At 40.5% G+C, this 19,896-nt stretch overlaps 1 protein-coding gene and 1 long non-coding RNA gene across 2 annotated transcripts in view; one reads left to right on the top strand and one right to left on the bottom strand.

Moving 5' to 3' along the window:
* nrxn3b (neurexin 3b) overlaps positions 1-19,896 on the top strand; it is a 358,949-nt gene that overhangs the window by 93,163 nt on the left and 245,890 nt on the right. Inside the window, 2 exon segments of the mRNA XM_085132129.1 lie at positions 8,340-8,778; positions 13,877-14,260. Of these exon segments, the coding sequence (XP_084988255.1) occupies positions 8,340-8,778; positions 13,877-14,260 (823 nt within the window).
* LOC146501287 (uncharacterized) overlaps positions 1-19,896 on the bottom strand; it is a 157,185-nt gene that overhangs the window by 67,319 nt on the left and 69,970 nt on the right. The window lies entirely within an intron of this gene.

The following is a 19,896-nucleotide window of genomic DNA, read 5'->3' as shown; positions in this document are numbered from 1 at the left end:
TTTAATGGAATACCTTCACCTTTCCCCATCACGCGCCCCCACAGGGCTAAGCTGTGCCACTGGTAAACAGTTTCTGTTTAGAGGATTTGGCTCCAGGTGACTCCTTTTGTACAAAACACCTTATGCGGCCCGAATCACAGGCTACCTGTAAATCTTATATAATGTGATAAAAATAAAATTGCTGAAAGATATTTTTAAATTCTACAACCACTTGCTCGTGGACAGCACAGTTGTGGCTGTGATAACGGCGAGATGTTTTTAGAGTCGATAAAATTAGATCTGTTTTGTAACTCTTTTGAAGGAGCACAGCTAAAAACAGATGTAGTTTTTTTTGAGTTATTTGGAGCCATTGGGTAACACGGGTGAAATTCTGTACTTGTTATATATGAATACAATACAGAAATCGAGTTCACGACTCCTTGCTTCAGACTTTGCTGAAGTATTTCACACATGATGATCCAGTGCAGACTTTGTAAGGTGCAACCCACCACCATTTCTAATGACCTATAAATGGTGGTGGTCTCTGTCACATAGAGACTAACAACCATCTGCACTCACATTCAGGCTACGTCCACACGTACACGGGTATTTTTGAAAACAGAGATTTTCCGTTTTCATTTTAAAAAATAATCCCGTCCACACGTAAAGGCAGAAATGAAGGAAAACGCTGCTAGGAACATGCCAAAGCAACAGGTGGCGCTATATTCCTAACCGTGCAGAAATGTTGGCCAATCAGAAGTCTAGAAGCCTCGGTGGGAAATAGTAAACAAAGCTGGGGCATAGAAGCAGAACCGAGTCGTGTGTGTGGAGGGACAGTAACTGTGTGTGTATATGTAAGTATTTAAACACTGCAGAGAGAACAAGTAACAGTAACAGTATTGTAGAAATTCATTTCACCGAAACAATAACGTGGCGCACACTGTGACGTCAAAAAAGGCGCACACCTTTGACGCTGCCTTTTCTCCGTTTTTCTCGTCCACACGTAAATGCAAAAACGAAGTTTTAGAAAATATCCACCCTGGCAGGCGTTTTTAGAAATCTCCGTTTTCAGTGACCGAAAACGCCGTTTACGTGTGGACGAAAGGTGCAAAAGCACAGAAAAATCTGCGTTTTCAAAAATACTACGTGTGGACGTAGTCTCAGACTTATGGGTAATTTAGATTTACCAATTAACCTAACCCTAATACTTGCATGACTTTTAACTGTGGGAGGAAACCAGAGAGAAGCCACTGCAAACAGCCAGACCTTCTTGTTGTGAGGTAACAATGTTACCACCATGCCACCGAGATGTCGATCCAGGCTTAACAAAAGTAGCAAAGCTATGATTACAGGGCTTTTCCTTTTTGTCCTCGACAGGTTAAACCACAATAAATAGCAGTAGCATACAGATGGTGTGTGTATAGTTGTCTGCCTCTTATAACCCTGGTGATTTTCCTGTGGTTGGAAATCTTGAGTGATGTTGTGAATTTTGTGAGTCCAGGCAACTAACTAGTCTCACTAGATTGCATCATGTCATCTCAACAAGAACAAATTAAGTTGTTGAATTTCATGCAGATCCTACATGATTTAATTATGTTCACCATAGAAACGTGAAACTATTTTGTTCAAACTACAAGTTAGACTTTTGTAAATGTAACAACCACCCAATTTACTTTTTTTCAGTGTACCCTAATATTCTTTGATGAGTAATGATGCAGAAGTATTGATGTTAACACTTGTTAAAGATCATTGACTGACAGGGATAACAAAAACGTGCACGTTAACTGTGACGCAATTGATATAGAAAACTGTTAAAAAAATGTTAACAAAAAATACCAGAATCTCAAGCACCTGGAGATTAGCCTGTGTGACACAAGCCCAAAGTGTACAGTGCTGCAACGCTTTAATCAGCTGAAGAGCAAAAGTGTGATCATAGATAAAATGTTTCAGGTTCAGTATTTGACAGATGACACAGCCGAGTGGATTTAAGTCAGTAAGCTTTAAAAAACTGAAAAACACATTGGTTAAAATCTGTGGTCAGAGTCAGTGAGAGTCCTCTACGCTGCACACGAGTAGTGAAATGTGCTTAAACTGTAATAGCGATAGCATGCTGCGGTACAGGAAGGATTGCACGGCACATGTGGGTGGTTTGGGTGTTGCCCTGAAACAGGAGGGATACGACTGATTTAACAGTGAGCATCTCTCAGAGTAACATCTGAAGCACCTCTGATGAGCACAGTGTGTACACAGGATGTGTTCGAGCACAGCGTCAGCCTTCGGTTCTTCATAAAATTCTTGTAGATGTCCTCATAAGATTAAAGCAAATAGACTTCTGTTAAAAGTGATGTCCCGTCATGTTTAAGGCTGAAAAACACTCCTGTGTGATGTACAGTAAACCACTCATCTTGTACTGCTTTTGCTGTGGTGCCACTTTTGACTGTTTATTTGACTTGATGCTGCAACAGAAGGAAGTGAGAGACTAACGATCCCCACAGGTGTAACCGTCAATAGTGCTGAGGTGACGGGGGGGTAGCCATAGAGACAGGGCTTTCACAATCTCATATTGTCACTTCACAGTTATCTTGGTCAAAAAACGATAACAATAATGAAATACCAACATTTTAAAATGAGGAATAATTGCAATATTACTGTCAGTCAAATTTGGTGAGTTAATTGAACTAAAATTACAATAAATTACGAGTGTTTGGTGCAGAACGGTATGCACTGCAAAAAAAGGACAACTGCACAGTTATTTATGATAATATGTGATATGTGTTACCATCATTTGTATGGTTGTCATGTCATCCCTGCACGCAGCCAGAGGACAGTATTTTAAACGGGAGGGTCAGTAATGACTCCATGGCCAAGATCATGTGACAGCGCAAACAGGAACGCCTCCCTGTGGATGCTGCAATGAATAATGCACCATGTCAACAAACTGAAGCGCTGTGCCTCAGTGTTGCCACATTAAGGCTTCGCCCAAATCATAAACTATCTCTCCCATTAGTTACCGATTCATTATTTCTTGAAAGACGTGTCTCAGAAATGTCATGCTTTGCTACTTTGAGAATCACAATGCTACATTTGCACGCTGCCTATGTTAAATGCACGTGTGACAAAACATCTGTTTGCTTTCCGACTATCTCGACAAACAGATTGTGCGTATGTCTGTGTACATGGCGGCTTGTGCGTTTGGATCTGTTCACATCCAAAAGAACGTACTGGTTTTGTGGGTCTGTGTGTGCACACTTGAACAAATTGCCATGTCCCCCTGCGAGGCTGCCTTTGTAAGTGTGTGAATGTTGTTGTGTGTCTTCACTGCACTGGAATTTTCCTGCTCCTTCATTAACACTAGGGTTAAATCAGCAGCTGACAGCAGCTGTGTTTGGGGCCGAAAGGACATGAGCACTCATCTGAAGTAGATTAGGGAGGAGAGCGTGTGTGTGTGTGTGTGTGTGTGTGTGTGTGTGTGTGTGTGTGTGTGCGCGCGTACCCATGCCTGTTTGTGTGCACAAAGCCTACACTTCCACCAACCTACCCTTGCTCTATACCTTTCTCCTTGTAGCTTTACTGTGTCCCGATCAATACTCAATCCGTGGAGGATCTGGACTTTATGGAGCTGTTACAGTCCCCCTGTGCGTGCATTATGAATGAGCCCCACAAGGCTGCTGGCTAAAAGATAGCGTAACAAAGCTCAGCAATAACAAAGGGAAAGATGAAGCGCGTACAGCCGCAGTAGTCCATTCTTCTGTTATAACAAAATTTCGATTACATTATCGATCAGCCTGCAGCGGGACGGACGAAATCATAATTCCAAAACAGATCAGGGATGGTTGATTGGAAGATTATCGCACCCTCGAACAACACTGCTGCGCCTCGGAGAGTTTGTAAAGACTTCACACTGTCAAGAAAATGAAGCCGGAGGGCAGGTTAGTCATGAGTTAAACAAACTGAGGTTTTCAGAGCACGAGACAAACTGTTGTTCGTCGGATAGAAACCTGAACGAAACTCAGGGCTTAATTCCTCTTTCCATGTCTACTTGTTATTTCTCAAAGATATAGACATAGTGCCTTGGAACTTTGGCAAGTTTGAGCAATTTACATCTAAGAACCGCACAGTCACTATCCCTGTACTATTAAAGAAAAAAGTTCTTCATTGCAAATGAGTAGCATTAAAGCATCTCTTTCTTCTTCTTTCTCTTTTCATGTAATATTCAGTTTGTTCTCTTGCCCAAGAGTGGTCTTAAGCGTGCCGGAATTGGAATCCAAGGTATCGGGCTTCAGAAGAAAACATGGTAAAAACGTCAGTGTTTCAGAGAGTTCAGTAATGATGGTTAAAGCTCAAATATGTTAGAGCTACAGGGCGGCTGCAGCATTTCAGTCTTAAAAAAAAAAAAAGAAATTCAAAATCATCCCCCATTTTTCATCTGGCGCTTATCATCATCTCAGAACGTGCGTTGCATTTACTTGGGTAAGTACAAATGTTGCTGCTGCTGCTGCTGATTGATAATTACCAGAGAGCAAAAAAACAAACAAAAAAATCTCTCAGATCTCTCAGAACTGAGTGGGGGGCAGAAACGACCCCCCCAAGCCATGGGTCATATTAGCATATTTAGCATATGCAAACACTTTATTGCTTTTTACTGTTTGATTTATTGCCTAAACCTTCTTCTGTGTAGTACGGAGGACCAAAGCTGCCAACATCCAGAATAAATAAAACGCCATGCATTCTTCATGCTCACTTCTGTCCCGCCAATACGTGAAGACTTGACCCTGTGGCGTCCTTCGAATTACACTCTCCCTCGTTTGCGTAGTGAAGCAGAAAGACATAAATAACTCTGAGGAAATAAATTGGCAAAGAAATAAAAGCATGGCTAAGTAAACAGAAATAAATACAGAAGCAAATTAAAAGAGGAAATGTCGGTCTGTGTCACATATTATTAATTTTTAATGCCGATTTGCTGTTTTTAAATGCATACTGGTTTATTTATTGAGTATTTTTTCTTGTTTTTGGCAGGATGGGAGACAAAAATCCTGATTTTGACATGTTTCAGTAAAATAAAAAAAAGAGCACGGGATTAATTAACGATGGCCCAGTTCCATTAAGTGTGCCAGTAAGCCATGACAGTGAACCAGTGTACACAAAAGCATTCGTTTAAGTCACCAAACAGTTTCTAGAAAATACTTCTTACTTATAAGCTTTTGCTTTGATTTATTTATTTTAAATAGTACTGGGGACTGTGTGTTTGACAGATAAGCATTTGGATTTTATTTTTATGTATTTTTCATACATGTTACTTGTATCTTTGCTTGCATTGCAATTTTTTAGCATTCCCCCGCAAAGGTGGGCGCAGTAATAGAAATTCAGTTTGAAATTACTCACAGTTATTACATATTATTTCTTTGCCAGTTACATATTTATATAAGTCTATTTATTGACATAAAAGCTAATCAAAACTGCTGTTAGGAAGCGGTTAGTACCTATTAGCTATTGACGTTTGTGTCTAAGTGGCAGGTGGGTTACACAGTGGCCTTAAGACTAGATAGCATTTGCAATTTATAGCCACCAGCCTGTGGTATTAATGTTTTTTTTAAATAATTTTTTTAAACAAATACACAACCTTTGCTTTTGATTAGATTGAAAATTTAAGACTGGCTGGGCCTGGTTATCAAGTAGTTTTTGAGTAGCTTTAAGTAATCTAAGAAACCTTTTATTAACCCTCACCTGTAAAAGGCTGATGGGGTGTTGTCGTCACGCTGCGACGACCCGGCGGTGCAAGATTTTGAATGCAATAAGTCAGAGTTTGAAATTGATAACATAAATGTATCTACTAAAGGCTGAGGGGTAGCACTGGCGGCTTCCAGTATTCCCAAAATGTATCTCAGGCACCTTTTTCCAGTTTGTGTTCTTACTGAAAGTTGAAGCCACAGGCCTATACCCCATGAACTTTACAGTAAACGTCTCAATTAAATCGCTGCGTTGTGTTTCAGTTGGCTTTGGTTTTCTTTGTTAGTGTACTTTTGTCTCCTCTTGCTATTCTTTATAAATGTTCTTTTTTAATTCAGAGGGTTTCTTTTACTGTGTATTTGAAAGTGAAATCACCTGTAATAGTACATAACCAGTAGAGGTGGGAATCACCATACATCCCACGATACGATATTATCACAATACTTAACGCACGATACGATATTATTGCAATTTTTTAAAATATTTTGCGATATTCAGATTCTGTACATAAAGGTAAACTTTATCAATATTCATTTTCTCTAATATCAAAGTCTCACACTCAGTCTTTCTCTCATTTCAGTTTGATTGTTGACAAACTGAACGGTTTGTATTACAGTCTAGTCCAACTTAACTGAATCAACCATCTGGTACAATTATAGCTATTCTGAACTATGCAGTTTATGAAAACTATGCAGCCCCTTCAGCAACTGAAGAATTTGAAAGTAAATTAAAACAAAATATAATTTTACATTAAATAAAAAAGTTTTAAACTTAATTAAAATAAAACATGTCTTAAATTAAAATAAGTAAACTGTCATGTTTATTGCTGCCATAAACAAGTTAAACACATTTGGACAGTGAAGGAATGTCAGGATTCTTGCTCAGAAAAAGGATCAACATGCTCTGAAGTCAGAGCACAAAAACCTTTTTTGTAACAAAGTATCGATTTCTGCTGTCCCTGTATCCATACATTATTAGCAAACAAAATATCACCATGCTACACAGTATCCATTTTTCCCCCACCCCTAGTGTCCAGTGCAAATGATTAAAAAAGACAAGTGCAAGTGTAGTTTCTATTCATCATTAAAGACATAAATTCAACTACTTGTCATTACAATCAATTTAAGCCTTACCATTAACACATATAGAAAACCAGAGGCTTAAATACTGTTTCAGTTTTGACACTCTTTAGCTTCTACTTCTTAATAAAAACATTTCAAAAGAGTTCTACGATGAGGAACAGCTCTAATAACTTTATTTATATATTATTTACTTTTGGGATTTAATATAATCCCAAAGCGACCATGGCTCAGGGGGTTGGGAAGTGTATCTGTAACCGGAAGGTCGCCGGTTCGATCCCTGGGCTCTCTGTCCTGGTCGTTGTGTCCTTGGGCAAGACACTTTACCCTACCGTGCCTACTGGTGTTGGCCAATGGTGCGATATGGCATCCAATAATAATCCATTATTATTGTTTCAACACCAATCCAGAACAAGCACCATGCTACAAAGTATCCATTTTTCCCCCACCCCTAATAACCAGTGGATTAACAAAGCTTGACAGTGTGAGCGTATTTTGTTGTGTTCATGTTCAGGAGATTACATGTGGTCATTAACTGCACTGACGTCTGCATTACTTGTTCTGTACTGCACGCACACACACACACACACACACACACAGGACCCTATTTGACCTTTTTACTTGTGTCTTGACATGTTTGCTGCCCTTGTTCTCACTAGCTTGTTGTTGGAACTTGTTGCCTCCCCCTTAACACACAAACACACACACATTACACCCCTCTCAACCCAACCCGCTCCCCTCAGTCCTCCTCAGCGCTTGGGTCACCTGTGTTGATTTACTGTCAAATCTTCCAGGATTATCAGTAATCCCACAGAAGTACAATCTGTTGGCTGACAGCTGTGCTCGCTCTAACAGTGTTGCTGTTTCCTGCGCATACACTGCCCTATATACCCGAAAAAGCCTCTCTTCCTCCTCAGAAAAAAAAAGAGGGAAAAAAACCCATTAATTTTCTGCATCAATGGATTCCAATTGACAATATTCTGCAGCCCATATCTGTGGTATTTTGTTGTATTTGACTATAATGTGGCGCTGCTTTCTTCTTTGATGGATTAGAGGGTTGGTGTAAATTTATTGCTGGTAAATAAATATGATATTGGATATAGATCCTCCTGTGGGGTTTCACCCTCGGTTTATCAAGGCTGGTCTTTTTGAACATTACAGGGAATGACTCGCTAATAATTTAGCCATCACGTCTCACAGTTCACTCAGTGAGTAGGTGTTCAATCAAGCCCAAAAGAAATAGTCGTGCATCTCCTTTTTGTCGTAGATGAATTGAAGCGGGAATAGAAAAATGACTGAGACAATCAAAGCTTTACATATATATTAGTTTTATTGATCCAGCTGCCCTTTAATTTGCAGTATATAATAATGTCAACATGATGCTATACTATTGCACTTTGAAACGAACTGCAATTCATTTCCATAGTTATTTACCGTTGCTGCACCGGCGAATCATTTCTTATACAGAAACATTGGAAATAAGCTTTGAAAAAGGAAGAGGAAGTACAGTAATCAGGATTCTAGGTGATCGTTTTCTCCATATATCCTCCACAGGTGGTGTACAAGAACAACGATATCCGCCTGGAGCTCTCCCGCCTTGCCCGCATTGTCGACCCCAAGATGAAGCTCCAGGGTGACGTGGTCTTCAAGTGCGAAAACGTTCCCACCCTCGACCCCATCAACTTCGAGACCCCGGAGTCCTACCTGGCCTTGCCAAAATGGAACACCAAGCGCGTGGGCTCCATCTCCTTTGACTTCCGCACCTCCGAACCCAACGGGCTGATCCTCTTCACCCACGGTAAGCCTCAGAACAGGAGGGACGCGAAGGGCCAGAAGAACAACAAGGTGGACTTCTTTGCAGTGGAGTTGCTCGATGGAGGGCTCTACTTGCTGCTAGACATGGGCTCCGGGACTATCAAGGTCAAAGCAACGCAGGCGAAGGTCAACGACGGCTCCTGGCATCATGTGGATATCCAGAGAGATGGTCGCTCAGGTAAGGATGAAAGAAAAAAGACGGATAAAGGTTGAAATGTCTGTTTTTGTGTTTTTAAGTTATCCTTGCTGAACTTTCACAGATGTTTAACATCCCTGTTAAATCAGCTGTGTGCTTTGAGAAGGCACAGTGGTCCTGCCAGGTCACTGGTGTCCTGTTTTCTCTGATACACACACAAATACATAAGAAAAAAATGGCTTCAGTCAAAAAAATTGAACTTCTGCTTCAGTTAAAACCGTGTTGCCTTTGGCTGAACGGTACAAAGTATAAATTTATAGGCAGAGAGCTGACAGGGCAACTAAAACATGTTCAGAAACAGAGTAATAAATACAGAAGAAAAGAGAATTGCAACTGTGCAATATTTACTTATGTAATACACAGTGAAGCATATCTTGTTTTGTTCTATTGCTATTGGGACTTTTCTATTTTTAAGCAGTAGTCAGCTTTTTAAAATGCCAAAAGAATTAAAGACAAAATTGCATCTTTAATGCAAAGACATCAAGTTTACATCCACTCACCGTGGGCATGGATGGAATTTGGATTTTAATGATTTCTTTGAACTGTGCTTTTTCCAGGCTGAAATGACTGCACGCCATACATCTTTAATGAATTTGAAAAACAACTCTTTCAATTTATTTTGGATTTTCTCCACTCCACAAAAAAGTATACAAAAGCATACATACAGGCTCAGATATATACACACATCCACACTGATATTTGTGTCACTTTAGCCATGAACACGTTTCTGGTATAATTCTGGCTGGATATTCATTTGTTTTTTTCTTGGCACATTTGGTAGAGTTCATTTAAATTCATTGGTTTCATGGCACAGACCCAGCTTCAAGCTGAGTCGAGCTTGAAAATTGTTGATTTTGGAGCACAGGCTTCTTTGTTGATTGGTACCCACTCGGCCAACGAAGGCGTGGACAAAATCTTGTCACGTTAATTTGGATAAAATCCAAATCTTTAGTGAACATGCTGAGACACAACATAACACGAGGAAAAATACTTGGAAACACAACTGGAAAGCTTGACTGCGCAGTAGATGAAGAACGGCAGGTGACAGAGCATGGATATATTATATGTGTGTATAAATGAACAGGACAAAGTGAATCTGACAGCAGTGCAGAAACATAAATGCAACCAAAATCCAAAAGCATGGCCAAAACTGCAGAACTGCTCGCTTGACTGTACACTCACATTTTGCAAAAACTGACAAACTCTTCAGTCAATTACAAACAAAAACTAAAAAACCTAAAATAGCAACGACAAATAGGGGAACATGAATTAATTTGCATAACCATTTATCTCTCAGTTGACTACAGTCTTCGTAACACTAGTGAAACTAGCTTTGATGTAATGAAATTGCTTTGCTTCAGAAAATACAGCTTGTGCATACTCACAGTGAAATTATACCAGCTCAAATGTTGCAATGCTGCAGTGATTCAGCTTTTCCTGCATCCCCACTCCGAGATGATGGAAACTATCTCAATATATTAATACAAGCATTGATTTATTGCCAGGATAAAAGTCGTATCTCTCTCTAGATAGCTACTGAGTCCATTTCCCCTTACCTTCCTCTATCTGGATGTTCTCTGACCTCATAACATGGGCAAATACACAGAAAGTACTAGAAGAAGATTATATTAGAGAAAGGGGCTCGAAACTTCTTTCGCCTTGAGCTCCGAACCCAACACAATCTCTGCATTAGGTGAGATCCTCCAGAGGACTTGGTTGTGTTAGACGGCATTACAGCCCATGTTATATATCAGGTTAGAGCAGCCAATTTAGCCATGTGTCAGAGCTCGCTGCTTTGATTAATCACCGGCACAGCCCCCAGTGCGATAGCAGAGTAAAAAGTAGGATTTTCAGGGGGAAAAAGAGGAATGAGACAGATATATGGATATCAGACTGAGGGATGGTTAAGAACAGCCATAATCACACTTGTGGCTTGAGTGAAATGTTAATAGGAGTTGCAAGTGAATTAAATTTTCTGTCCACAAAGAACTATATCCAGGATCTCTCTCTGAAGGACGGCAAGGTGAATATAACGTAAAGTGAGAACTCACAGTGCACCACTTTCAGACAAGCCAAGTTTAGGCTTTGTAGTGAAAGTGATGTTTTCATCTGTTGTGTCCCTCGCATTAAAAAGAGCTGATAATGAGCTGAGGCAGTGTAGTAGACAAAGAGCTAATGAACCTGTTTATTTCTTCCTGTAAGTTCATAATCATCGAATAAGGTCATAAAAGTGTTCAAATAATTAAAAATCTTGACATAAAATATGAATATATGGCCTTGGGTAATGACATTATGTATGCATGATGTTTTATGGACATGCAGAGCAGTCTGGGGGATTTTTATGGAGTTTAAAAAAACAGACACACACAGAAAAGTCTATAATTTGGGAGACAAACAGATTCTCTTTGCTTACCTTTGATTTTGGTATTTGTACGTCTAACACCAAATGTTAACTTGAAAAGATCTGAAGTGTGAGAAAAATAACATGAACAATATAACACAGTCTACCACAGCACAAAAAGAGTGTCTCGTGACTGCAGGGGTTATTTCACCTGTTGCATTAAAGTGCAGCTGTAAAATGTGATCTATTTCCTCTGGACAACGCAGCAAAGAACCCGTGTTAAATCTTTAGGCACTTTGTTACTAGCAGCCTGCCACAAAAACACATAATTTGTTCTCATTTCTTTAGTTGAAAGACAGATAACACAGTTTGACAGGCATGTAATGGTACTTTTGCACCGGCAAGGTTATTTCAAATAACTGTTATTACAAAATAACAAGTGGAGGAAGAAGTGGCCTAAAAGGGTATCTGCTGCTGAGGAGTCGTATCTGAAAGTCATGTCCTCAAGAAAAGGAAAATCCAGCAAAGACCTCACACAGGACCTGATGCATCTGACCTCCAGCTGATTAGATAGATGTGAACCCAAAAGCAGACGATGGAAACAGAATCTGGATTTAAACTGAAAGTGTGCCGTTTATTTTGGCAGAAACACAAAAACACGGATTTCAAACTAAACAGAGGAATGCCTAAACTGGGGAAACTAAGCAAATAAACACTAAAACCAGGGGGATGGAAACCAGGAGGGAAACACAGCTAGTGCTAATCACACACACAGAACCGAGAGGTAGCAAAACTGAACACACTGTACACAAGACAAGGAACTATCCAAACAGAAACGCAGACTAGACACTGGAGCTGTGGAAGAGCAGACATGAAAACTTAACTAGACGTGGAACACAGGAGGAGGCACAGTAACAAATCTGGAAACAAGAAATCACTAAATACAAGAGAACTTAGGGAGCTAGAACTACAAGAGACTTGGGCTACGTCCACACGTACCTGGGTATTTTTGAAAACGCAGATTTTTCTGTGCGTTTGCACCTTTCGTCCACACGTAAACAGCGTCTTTGGTCACTGAAAACGGAGATTTTTAAAAACTCCGGCCAGGGTGGATATTTTTAAAAACTCAGTTTTTGCATTTACGTGTGGATGCGAAAACGGAGAAAGCGCAGCGTCAAAGGTGTGCGCCTTTTTTTGACGTCACACTGTGCGCCACGTTATTGTTTCAGTGAAATGAATTTCTACAATACTGTTACTGTTAATTGTTCTCTCTGCAGTGTTTAAATGCTTACATATACACACACAGTTACTGTCCCTCCACACATACGACTCTGTTCTGCTTCTATGCTCCAGCTTTGTTTACTTTTTCCCACCGAGGCTTCTAGACTTCTGATTGGCCAACATTTCTACACGGTTAGGAATATAGCGCCACCTGCTGCTTTGGCATGTTCCTAGCAGCGTTTTCCTTCATTTCTGCCTTTACGTGTGGACGAGATTATTTTTTAAAACGAAAACGGGAAATCTCAGTTTTCAAAAATACCCGTGTACGTGTGGACGTAGCCTAAACCATAGAAAACACTAAATCGAAGAATATACAAAACCCAGAAAAACACAAACACTGGGTCCCAGACTCAGTACCATGACGTCATGAGATTTTGATCCACCTTGAAGTGCAATCTGGAATGCATCTGGCTGGCAATAGCTTCTATAGATAGAAAAACACACAGTGGAACACCATCAGTCATGGATTGCCCTCCCCAGTGCCCAGACCTGCATATTACTGAAGCAGTGTGGGATCATGCTGACAGAGAACAGAACAAATGAAATGTCCAAAGAAGAGCTTTGAATGCCTGGAGAGCTATTCCTGCAGACTACTTAAAGACGTGACATAAAAGCTTGGCTAAGAGCATTCAGACTGTGTTGAAGAATAAAGTTGGTCAAACCAAATATTGACTTTCAGGCTTTTACAAACACAGTTTCTGCCTTAAACACCGTTTTTCCACGTATGTTTGTGCATGTTTCAATAAATCGTTACACCTTTTGTCCTTGCAAAATAAAAAGAAATGAGGAGTTTCTAAAGTGCTTTTCGACAGTACTATATGAGCGATCGTTGAGTGTCCACAGGTGCAGACAGCGACCTACTCTGTAACCTTTTCCCAGGAGACGAGTAGTTTTGTCAGATTTGAGGGTTTTTTTCTTTGATTTATTTTGTTCAGCCTTCTTTTCTGTTATTTGGTGACACAAATAGAGTTTCCCTGAAGAGCTCGTTAAAGTCTGTGATCAGTGCAATTTTGGCTGCCAAACATAGGTTTGCACCTCCACTTACTCAGCCCACATCTTTAGCACGGGGTGGTGTGCTGCGCTATTTCTATCTTTCATAATTTTGCTGAGTGCATCTCTACTTTGTTAAAGCTCTCAGGTACAAAATTACAAAAAGAAATCTGTCATTTTCAGCTCTGTCCTCACCTTGATGAATGGAAAAAAGGACTGTCAGTCTCTTTGAAAGGTTCTGGAAAGAACTATAGACTAAAGGTAATAGATGTAACTTGGGTTCAAGAAATGTAGCTGAAGCAAGCAGTGTTTTTATTCGTCAGCCAGTAGAACATGACTGTAAAATACGAGGCCTGCTTTGAAAAACACCACCAAGAAACATGTCAGAGTGGATACCTCAGCATTTTTTGAACACAAGTCGATTAAATGATATTTTATTTGTCAGTAATCGCCTTTTTCCCCCTTCAGGCATCATTTCAGTAAACAGCCGTCGGACCCCTTTCACAGCCAGCGGGGAAAATGAGATCCTGGACCTGGAGGGGGACCTTTATCTGGGCGGTCTGCCCGACAGCCGAATGGGCTTGGTGCTCCCGACTGAGCTCTGGACAGCTATGCTCAACTACGGCTATGTGGGCTGTGTTCGGGATCTGTTCATCGACGGCCGCAGCAAGGACATCCGGCAGATAGCTCAGTCGCAGAACATGACCGGCATCAAGTCTTCGTGCAGTAAGGTGACGGGGAAACAGTGCGACAGCAACCCCTGCAAGAACAACGGGGTCTGTAAGGAGGGCTGGAACCGCTTCATTTGTGACTGTACCGGGACCGGCTTTTGGGATAGTACCTGCGAGAGAGGTGAGAGTCCTTTCCAGCCACTTTCTGCGTGCTGTTTGTCTTGCATCTTATGGTGATGATTTTAAAATCTTACTGTCTTCGGCAGAGGGTTTATCGATCTGAGAGTACAAGACCTTTAATGCGGTTCACTCAGCTCTCCTTTTATATTCTAAAAACCATTTCTTCAGTGAGCTTATGGAGCGGTGTTTTGCTGCTTTTAGACAGTATATTGTGTATCTTACAAGGTGCAGTGGTTGACAGTGAAGTAGCTTTGCAGAGTTCAAGTATCTTTTCTGTCTGTTTTTCTAAATATGGTTGAAAAGTGGTGGCGGTGTAGCTGCTGCTTACTAACTATAGACAGCGCTCTGTTACAACAGAAGTGTGACTTGGCACACTTGGTTCACATTATTTATGGAAGGATTTGCTGAAAGATTTAATAGGAGGTTTTTCAAGCATTTTCTTTCCTGGGAAAGATTCTAGAAAGAAATTGAACTTTTCCCAGTTGGTGAAATGGGCTCTCCTTGTCTGAGTTTTAAGAGCTTGGCCACATGAAGGTTTTATGAGATGGAAAGAATAGGGACACTCCAAGCTGTGGGAGAGTATATTATTGGGCTGTTGTTCAGATTGCTCTTGACTCTTTCACTATTTTACAAAGATTTTCAGGATTCAGTGGAGAGATTTAAGTACTTTCCCAAGAACTCGAGGCCCGTAAAGAATCGTACGTGTATGACGGATAATGAGCATCTAGAGAGTAGGTGCTTAAAGCCAGCATTAAGTGTGAGTGTAGCATGTGTGACAGCATTGACTGATTAACACATTCAAAGGGGGGAAATCAAAACGTACCCAATGTAGATGTAGGTCTGTTTTGTAGTCATTGGTTTGGAAAATGCATTCAGGTGGAGACAGACATTTGTTCCTTTTGTTGTTGCTGATACTGCATGTTTAAAAAAAGCAATCGTAAAGTAGCTCTTCTTATTCGCAGATGAAACTCAGAGTTAGAAAAGACAGATCAATATTCAGTAATGTACTATCATAAATAATTTTTCTGCAAAAGTAAATTTTGCATTGCAGTAATGTGGAGAATGTTGAAATGTGAAAGAGGTAAAATTCCAGGGGGAGCTGGCTCTTTTCATCGAGTTAACCTTGTGCTAGTCCGACCGCTGCGCCTGGCGTAGTGTGGGCGTCCGTCATGTTTTATTTGCACAAAAAAGGGGGAAAGAAAAAGGCAGATGTGTGAAGCCAGCTGTGCCTGGCTAAAAACCACTCAGTCAGTGAACTTCAGTCACCTTAAACCTTCGGGAAGAAAACTTATCACTCGTCTTTGTCCTGCTCTGCTCCTTCCCGCACATCAGTTTCTTAACTGTCATATCTCTGCATTCATGCAGACTGATGCCATTGTTTGAAAACTCGGCAGGTCTGCTTGAGAACAAAGCTTTACTCTGTTCAGCAGTGGATTGTTTTGGGGGGGTTAAATAGTGAGGCTTGAGGTGTGATGACATGCTGATGTTCCTGATGCTGTTATGACTGAGTGAATGCATCATCTTTATGCGTTATGCTGCTAGAATTTGAGATAATGTTGGACTGTGCAACACACACAGCAGCTGAAACAGTTATTTTTCATTCCCACTCCATAATGGTTTGTTTCCTGATCCTGGTGAGAACGATTTCACTTCACCAAATTCCAAAACAGTTGAAATGATGCCTCTTTTTTGGCCGTGGAGCTTTTTTCCTTGAGGGTATCATTTGGATTTTCATGGCTTGGGTTTACAAACTAAAGTTTTTTGTTGTTTTTTTAAAGATAAGCATTAACTGTTGATGACTGTTTGTCAGGCAGTGCTGTTTGTTGCAGGCAGCTACCACATAATAGGATGTCAGGATATCTTGGCCTTTAGTGCTCCAGTTTTTTAATTAGCAGACAACTAAGAGTACCACTCCAACTTCACACTTGCCAACAGCAAATATCATGAAAAAACAAACAAATAACTGTACAGCTGCATATACAATGAGCTCCGACGTACACATAGTGTTGTATAAGCAGCCCACTCACTGCATTAGCCTTAACAAGCTAAAGTTATTGTGATAAGTAATGAAAACATCTCAGGTTATGAACATTTTACCATACTGTTAATTCAATGTTTGCATCTGAAACTCACACTGCTCTTGTAAATGCAGAAGTCATCAGCGGCTTTGAGGTGCACTGATGATGAGCATTCAGATTCCCGTTTTTGAATTCTGGTCCATACTGTTTGCTTTCTGCCTTTTTGTTGTCTATAGCCTGTCGATATCCATCCTCCTCAAACACAAAATATCTCAATACCAAACTCTTAGTCATACGCTGCATAAAAACATGGATCTGTTTCTGAAAAGCAGTGCATGAAAAGCCTTAAAGCTGCGTCTTCAGTCTTCTGCAATACAGCGTGATGATCATTTAGTAAATTATGGGGAACAGATAATTGAGCAGTGTCATTCTTGGTCATATTCACCCACTTCAGGAGTTCACAAACCAGCACGGTTAAAGACTCCTGTATATCTTTATGTTTATGTCTTTCCTTTTTCTTTCACTGACCTGCTGCTGGATATTGTGCTACACAAAAACAGTTTACTTGCGATTCCTCCAGCCTCATCTTAAGAACTCAGTCTTTCTTCAGATGTAGAGAAAATTTCAACCCAAAAACTAATTATATCAAATCGGTGTCTTAATGGTAAAAACATGGACAGAGCTGCCTCGACATCCTTCCCACCCAGTGTGTTGTCCTTGTGGTCTGGCCTGAACCATGTCAGCCAGAGCTCCTGTTAGTGCGGAGGCACCACAGCTCAATACTGTAGCCCTCTCAGTTTGCTGCTCACTTTCTCATATTGAGTGGGGCTAGCCACCCCGCAGAGGAGTCTCATCTCGGGCTGCTGGTATCAGTGATGTAATTCATTCAGTCGCTAACCAAAGCTCGCGACCACAGGTGAAGGGCTGTAAAGAAGCCTGAGCAATAAATTGAAAGCTTTGATTTGTAGCTGTCAAAGTGAAGACAGATCTCAGTGTTACTCCCTAAAGGTGAATTATTGCCTTTAGGTCCTCTGCAGTGCTCACTGTTTGTTTTGAATTAAGGCTGCCACAAACGATTATTTTGATAGTCGACTAGTCATCGATTATTTTTGCGATTAGTAGACTAATCAGATCATCATCCATTGGATGTAAAACGTACAGCTTATTGCACCAGCAGCATCTGCTCTTATATAACTATCATTAGCTTACAGCTTTAAGTGTTTAAGGTATGTGCTAACTAAAAATAAAGACAAGATGATAGTTTATTAAATTTTAATGAAATTTGCAGATTGTTTCGGTGAAGTTTAATAAACTCCTTGCTATCTAAAATATAACAGGACACCGGAGTAAATTCTCGAGCATCTCACACTTCTGATAATCAGCTATCTGCTTGACGTTTATTCAGCTGTGTAAAAACTATAACTTTAATCTCATCCAAACCGATTCACTCAGGAACAAATAAAATACTAAAAAAAAGGCAAACAATAACATTTTTAAGTTATCTAAGTGACTTATATATCATGTTTAACCTGAGTAGCGAAAGACAGCGGTGGGTTTGAAAACGGGAGTCCGGTGTTCTCACGGGCTTTAATGAGCCTAGCCCCCGGCTAACTATCGAGCTAGTGGGTAACAGACGTCTCCGAAAACGTCGGAGCGCTTTTGAAAATATGTGGTGTCTTGATAAACTGAGCAGATATTTGAGGTTTACGCAGCTACATTCTCGCCTAAAAATATGTTAAACGTTTATTTTGTGACCCAGAAAGAATAATAAGAGTAATATTAAAGCTAACTAGCTGCCGCCATTGTTGGAAATTGAGCTGGGCTGCACTATGAATTCTGGGACACAGCTTCTTCTTCTTCGGGGTTTAACGGCAGCTGGCATCCTTGTACATGCAGTGCTGCCATCTTCTGTTTCAGTCCGTTATTACACTCTTAAATCCTACTACTTATTCCTGCGTCTTTTGTGATCAAAGCTTCAAACGACACGTCGACTATTAAATCAGTCGTGGACGATTTTGATAGTCGACGTAATCGTGACTAGTCGACTAATCGTGGCAGCCCTATTTTGAATAGGAACTCATTTGATTTGAGCTCCTTGTTTTTTGTGGCTTCATACTCGTGTTTGACCTTTAGCTGCAGGCTAAAGATGGGAGGTCACAGTCACATTAAAGCCTCTTCATTACATCAGTGGTAAAAAAAAGAATAATTTTTCAAGGCGTGGATGTTAGCAGACGGTCTACTACTGCGTATTCTCACACTGAAGAAAAGAATACATCTGCCTGTTTAGAAAACAGTAGCCCTTGATTTAAGTGATCCTTTGATTTGAAATGTGGGGCTTGAAACGGCATGAGGTGTTTTCTTTTTCTCAAAATGAATGCGCGACACTTTAGACTGAATGGGATTATATTAGTCATGCTGGTAGAGGAAATTATTTTCCTTCTCCTCCATATTTTTAAGCAGACCCTGGAGCTCCCCGGTGACAATATCAAACAACCACTGAGATGTATTTGCACATGGCGCTCGCTATTGATCTCAAGCACGCTATACAGTACAGCGGAGAAGTGCGCGTGTGTGATGAGACAAAGGGTGAAATGATAAAGATCAGCACTCTCCCAGTGAGTGTAACCAGGCTTATGCATTTACATCACAATGTTTGGCCTTTGCTGGTGACTTTTCCATCTAATGTAAACAAGCTTCTCTTTTGTTTGTTGGGATCAACCTTAGACTTTTGTTTTGTGATATTTTATTCAAATAGATTTCAACTCCTGAAGTCAGAGACTTCTCACACCAGCAAAGTCAGAGTAAATCAATAAAGTATGTACACAGGTTTCTCAGATAATGACTGTCGTAATGCACCGGTGGTGGGAAGCACAGTCAGTTTACTCCAGCCAGGCAGCTGAACAGATTCATGTGTATTTGGGTATGTGACGATAAGAAGGGCAACGTTTATTCATCGCCTCCGTGTGGTCTCGACTGAAGAAGCCACTTTCTTCCACTGCTGCTTTTCCCTCTGCTTCTTTATTAACATCTAAAATGTGACAGGATTGTTTTAGATACGATCCAGTTTTGAATGTAGCTTGTTGACGCGCTAGCAGCACTTTGAGATTAGCTTCAGTCCCATTTGCCACAAGTGTTGAAACGTTTTAACTGCAGCTCTCTTGTTAAAAAAATACGGTGCGCTGACTAAATAAGTGAAAAATAGGAACAAGCAAAATGGAGTAGTACAGGAGCAAAGCCAAAAACAGAAGGATTAATCAAATTAGAGGGTAGCACACAAGCAGGGGAAACAGGCCATTTATATATTGAAGCCAATGGGAAATAAGAAACAGGGGCGGAACAGGTCACAGGTGAATGTAATCAGGATAATCAGACTGCCTGTCAATAATGGGAAACGACCTAACAGACACATCGCTAAACACAAAGACAAGACAACTCGCTCTAAACATGAAGAAGGGAGAGAGGAACGCTGAAAGATGAGGGTGCAAAAACAGAAGGAAGAAGCACAGAGGGAACTAAACATGCCAGAAATAACAAACTCGTGCAGGAACTGAAGCTAAATTAAGACTAAGAATTGGAAAAAAGAATTAGAGGAGTAAACCATCCAGCACTCCATAAAAAC

Source organism: Neolamprologus multifasciatus, chromosome 15 (genome assembly GCF_963576455.1).
Source record: "Neolamprologus multifasciatus chromosome 15, fNeoMul1.2, whole genome shotgun sequence".
NCBI lineage: Eukaryota > Metazoa > Chordata > Actinopteri > Cichliformes > Cichlidae > Neolamprologus > Neolamprologus multifasciatus.
The sequence above is the reverse complement of the archived record's forward strand: the minus strand, read 5'-3'. Positions and strand labels throughout refer to the sequence as shown.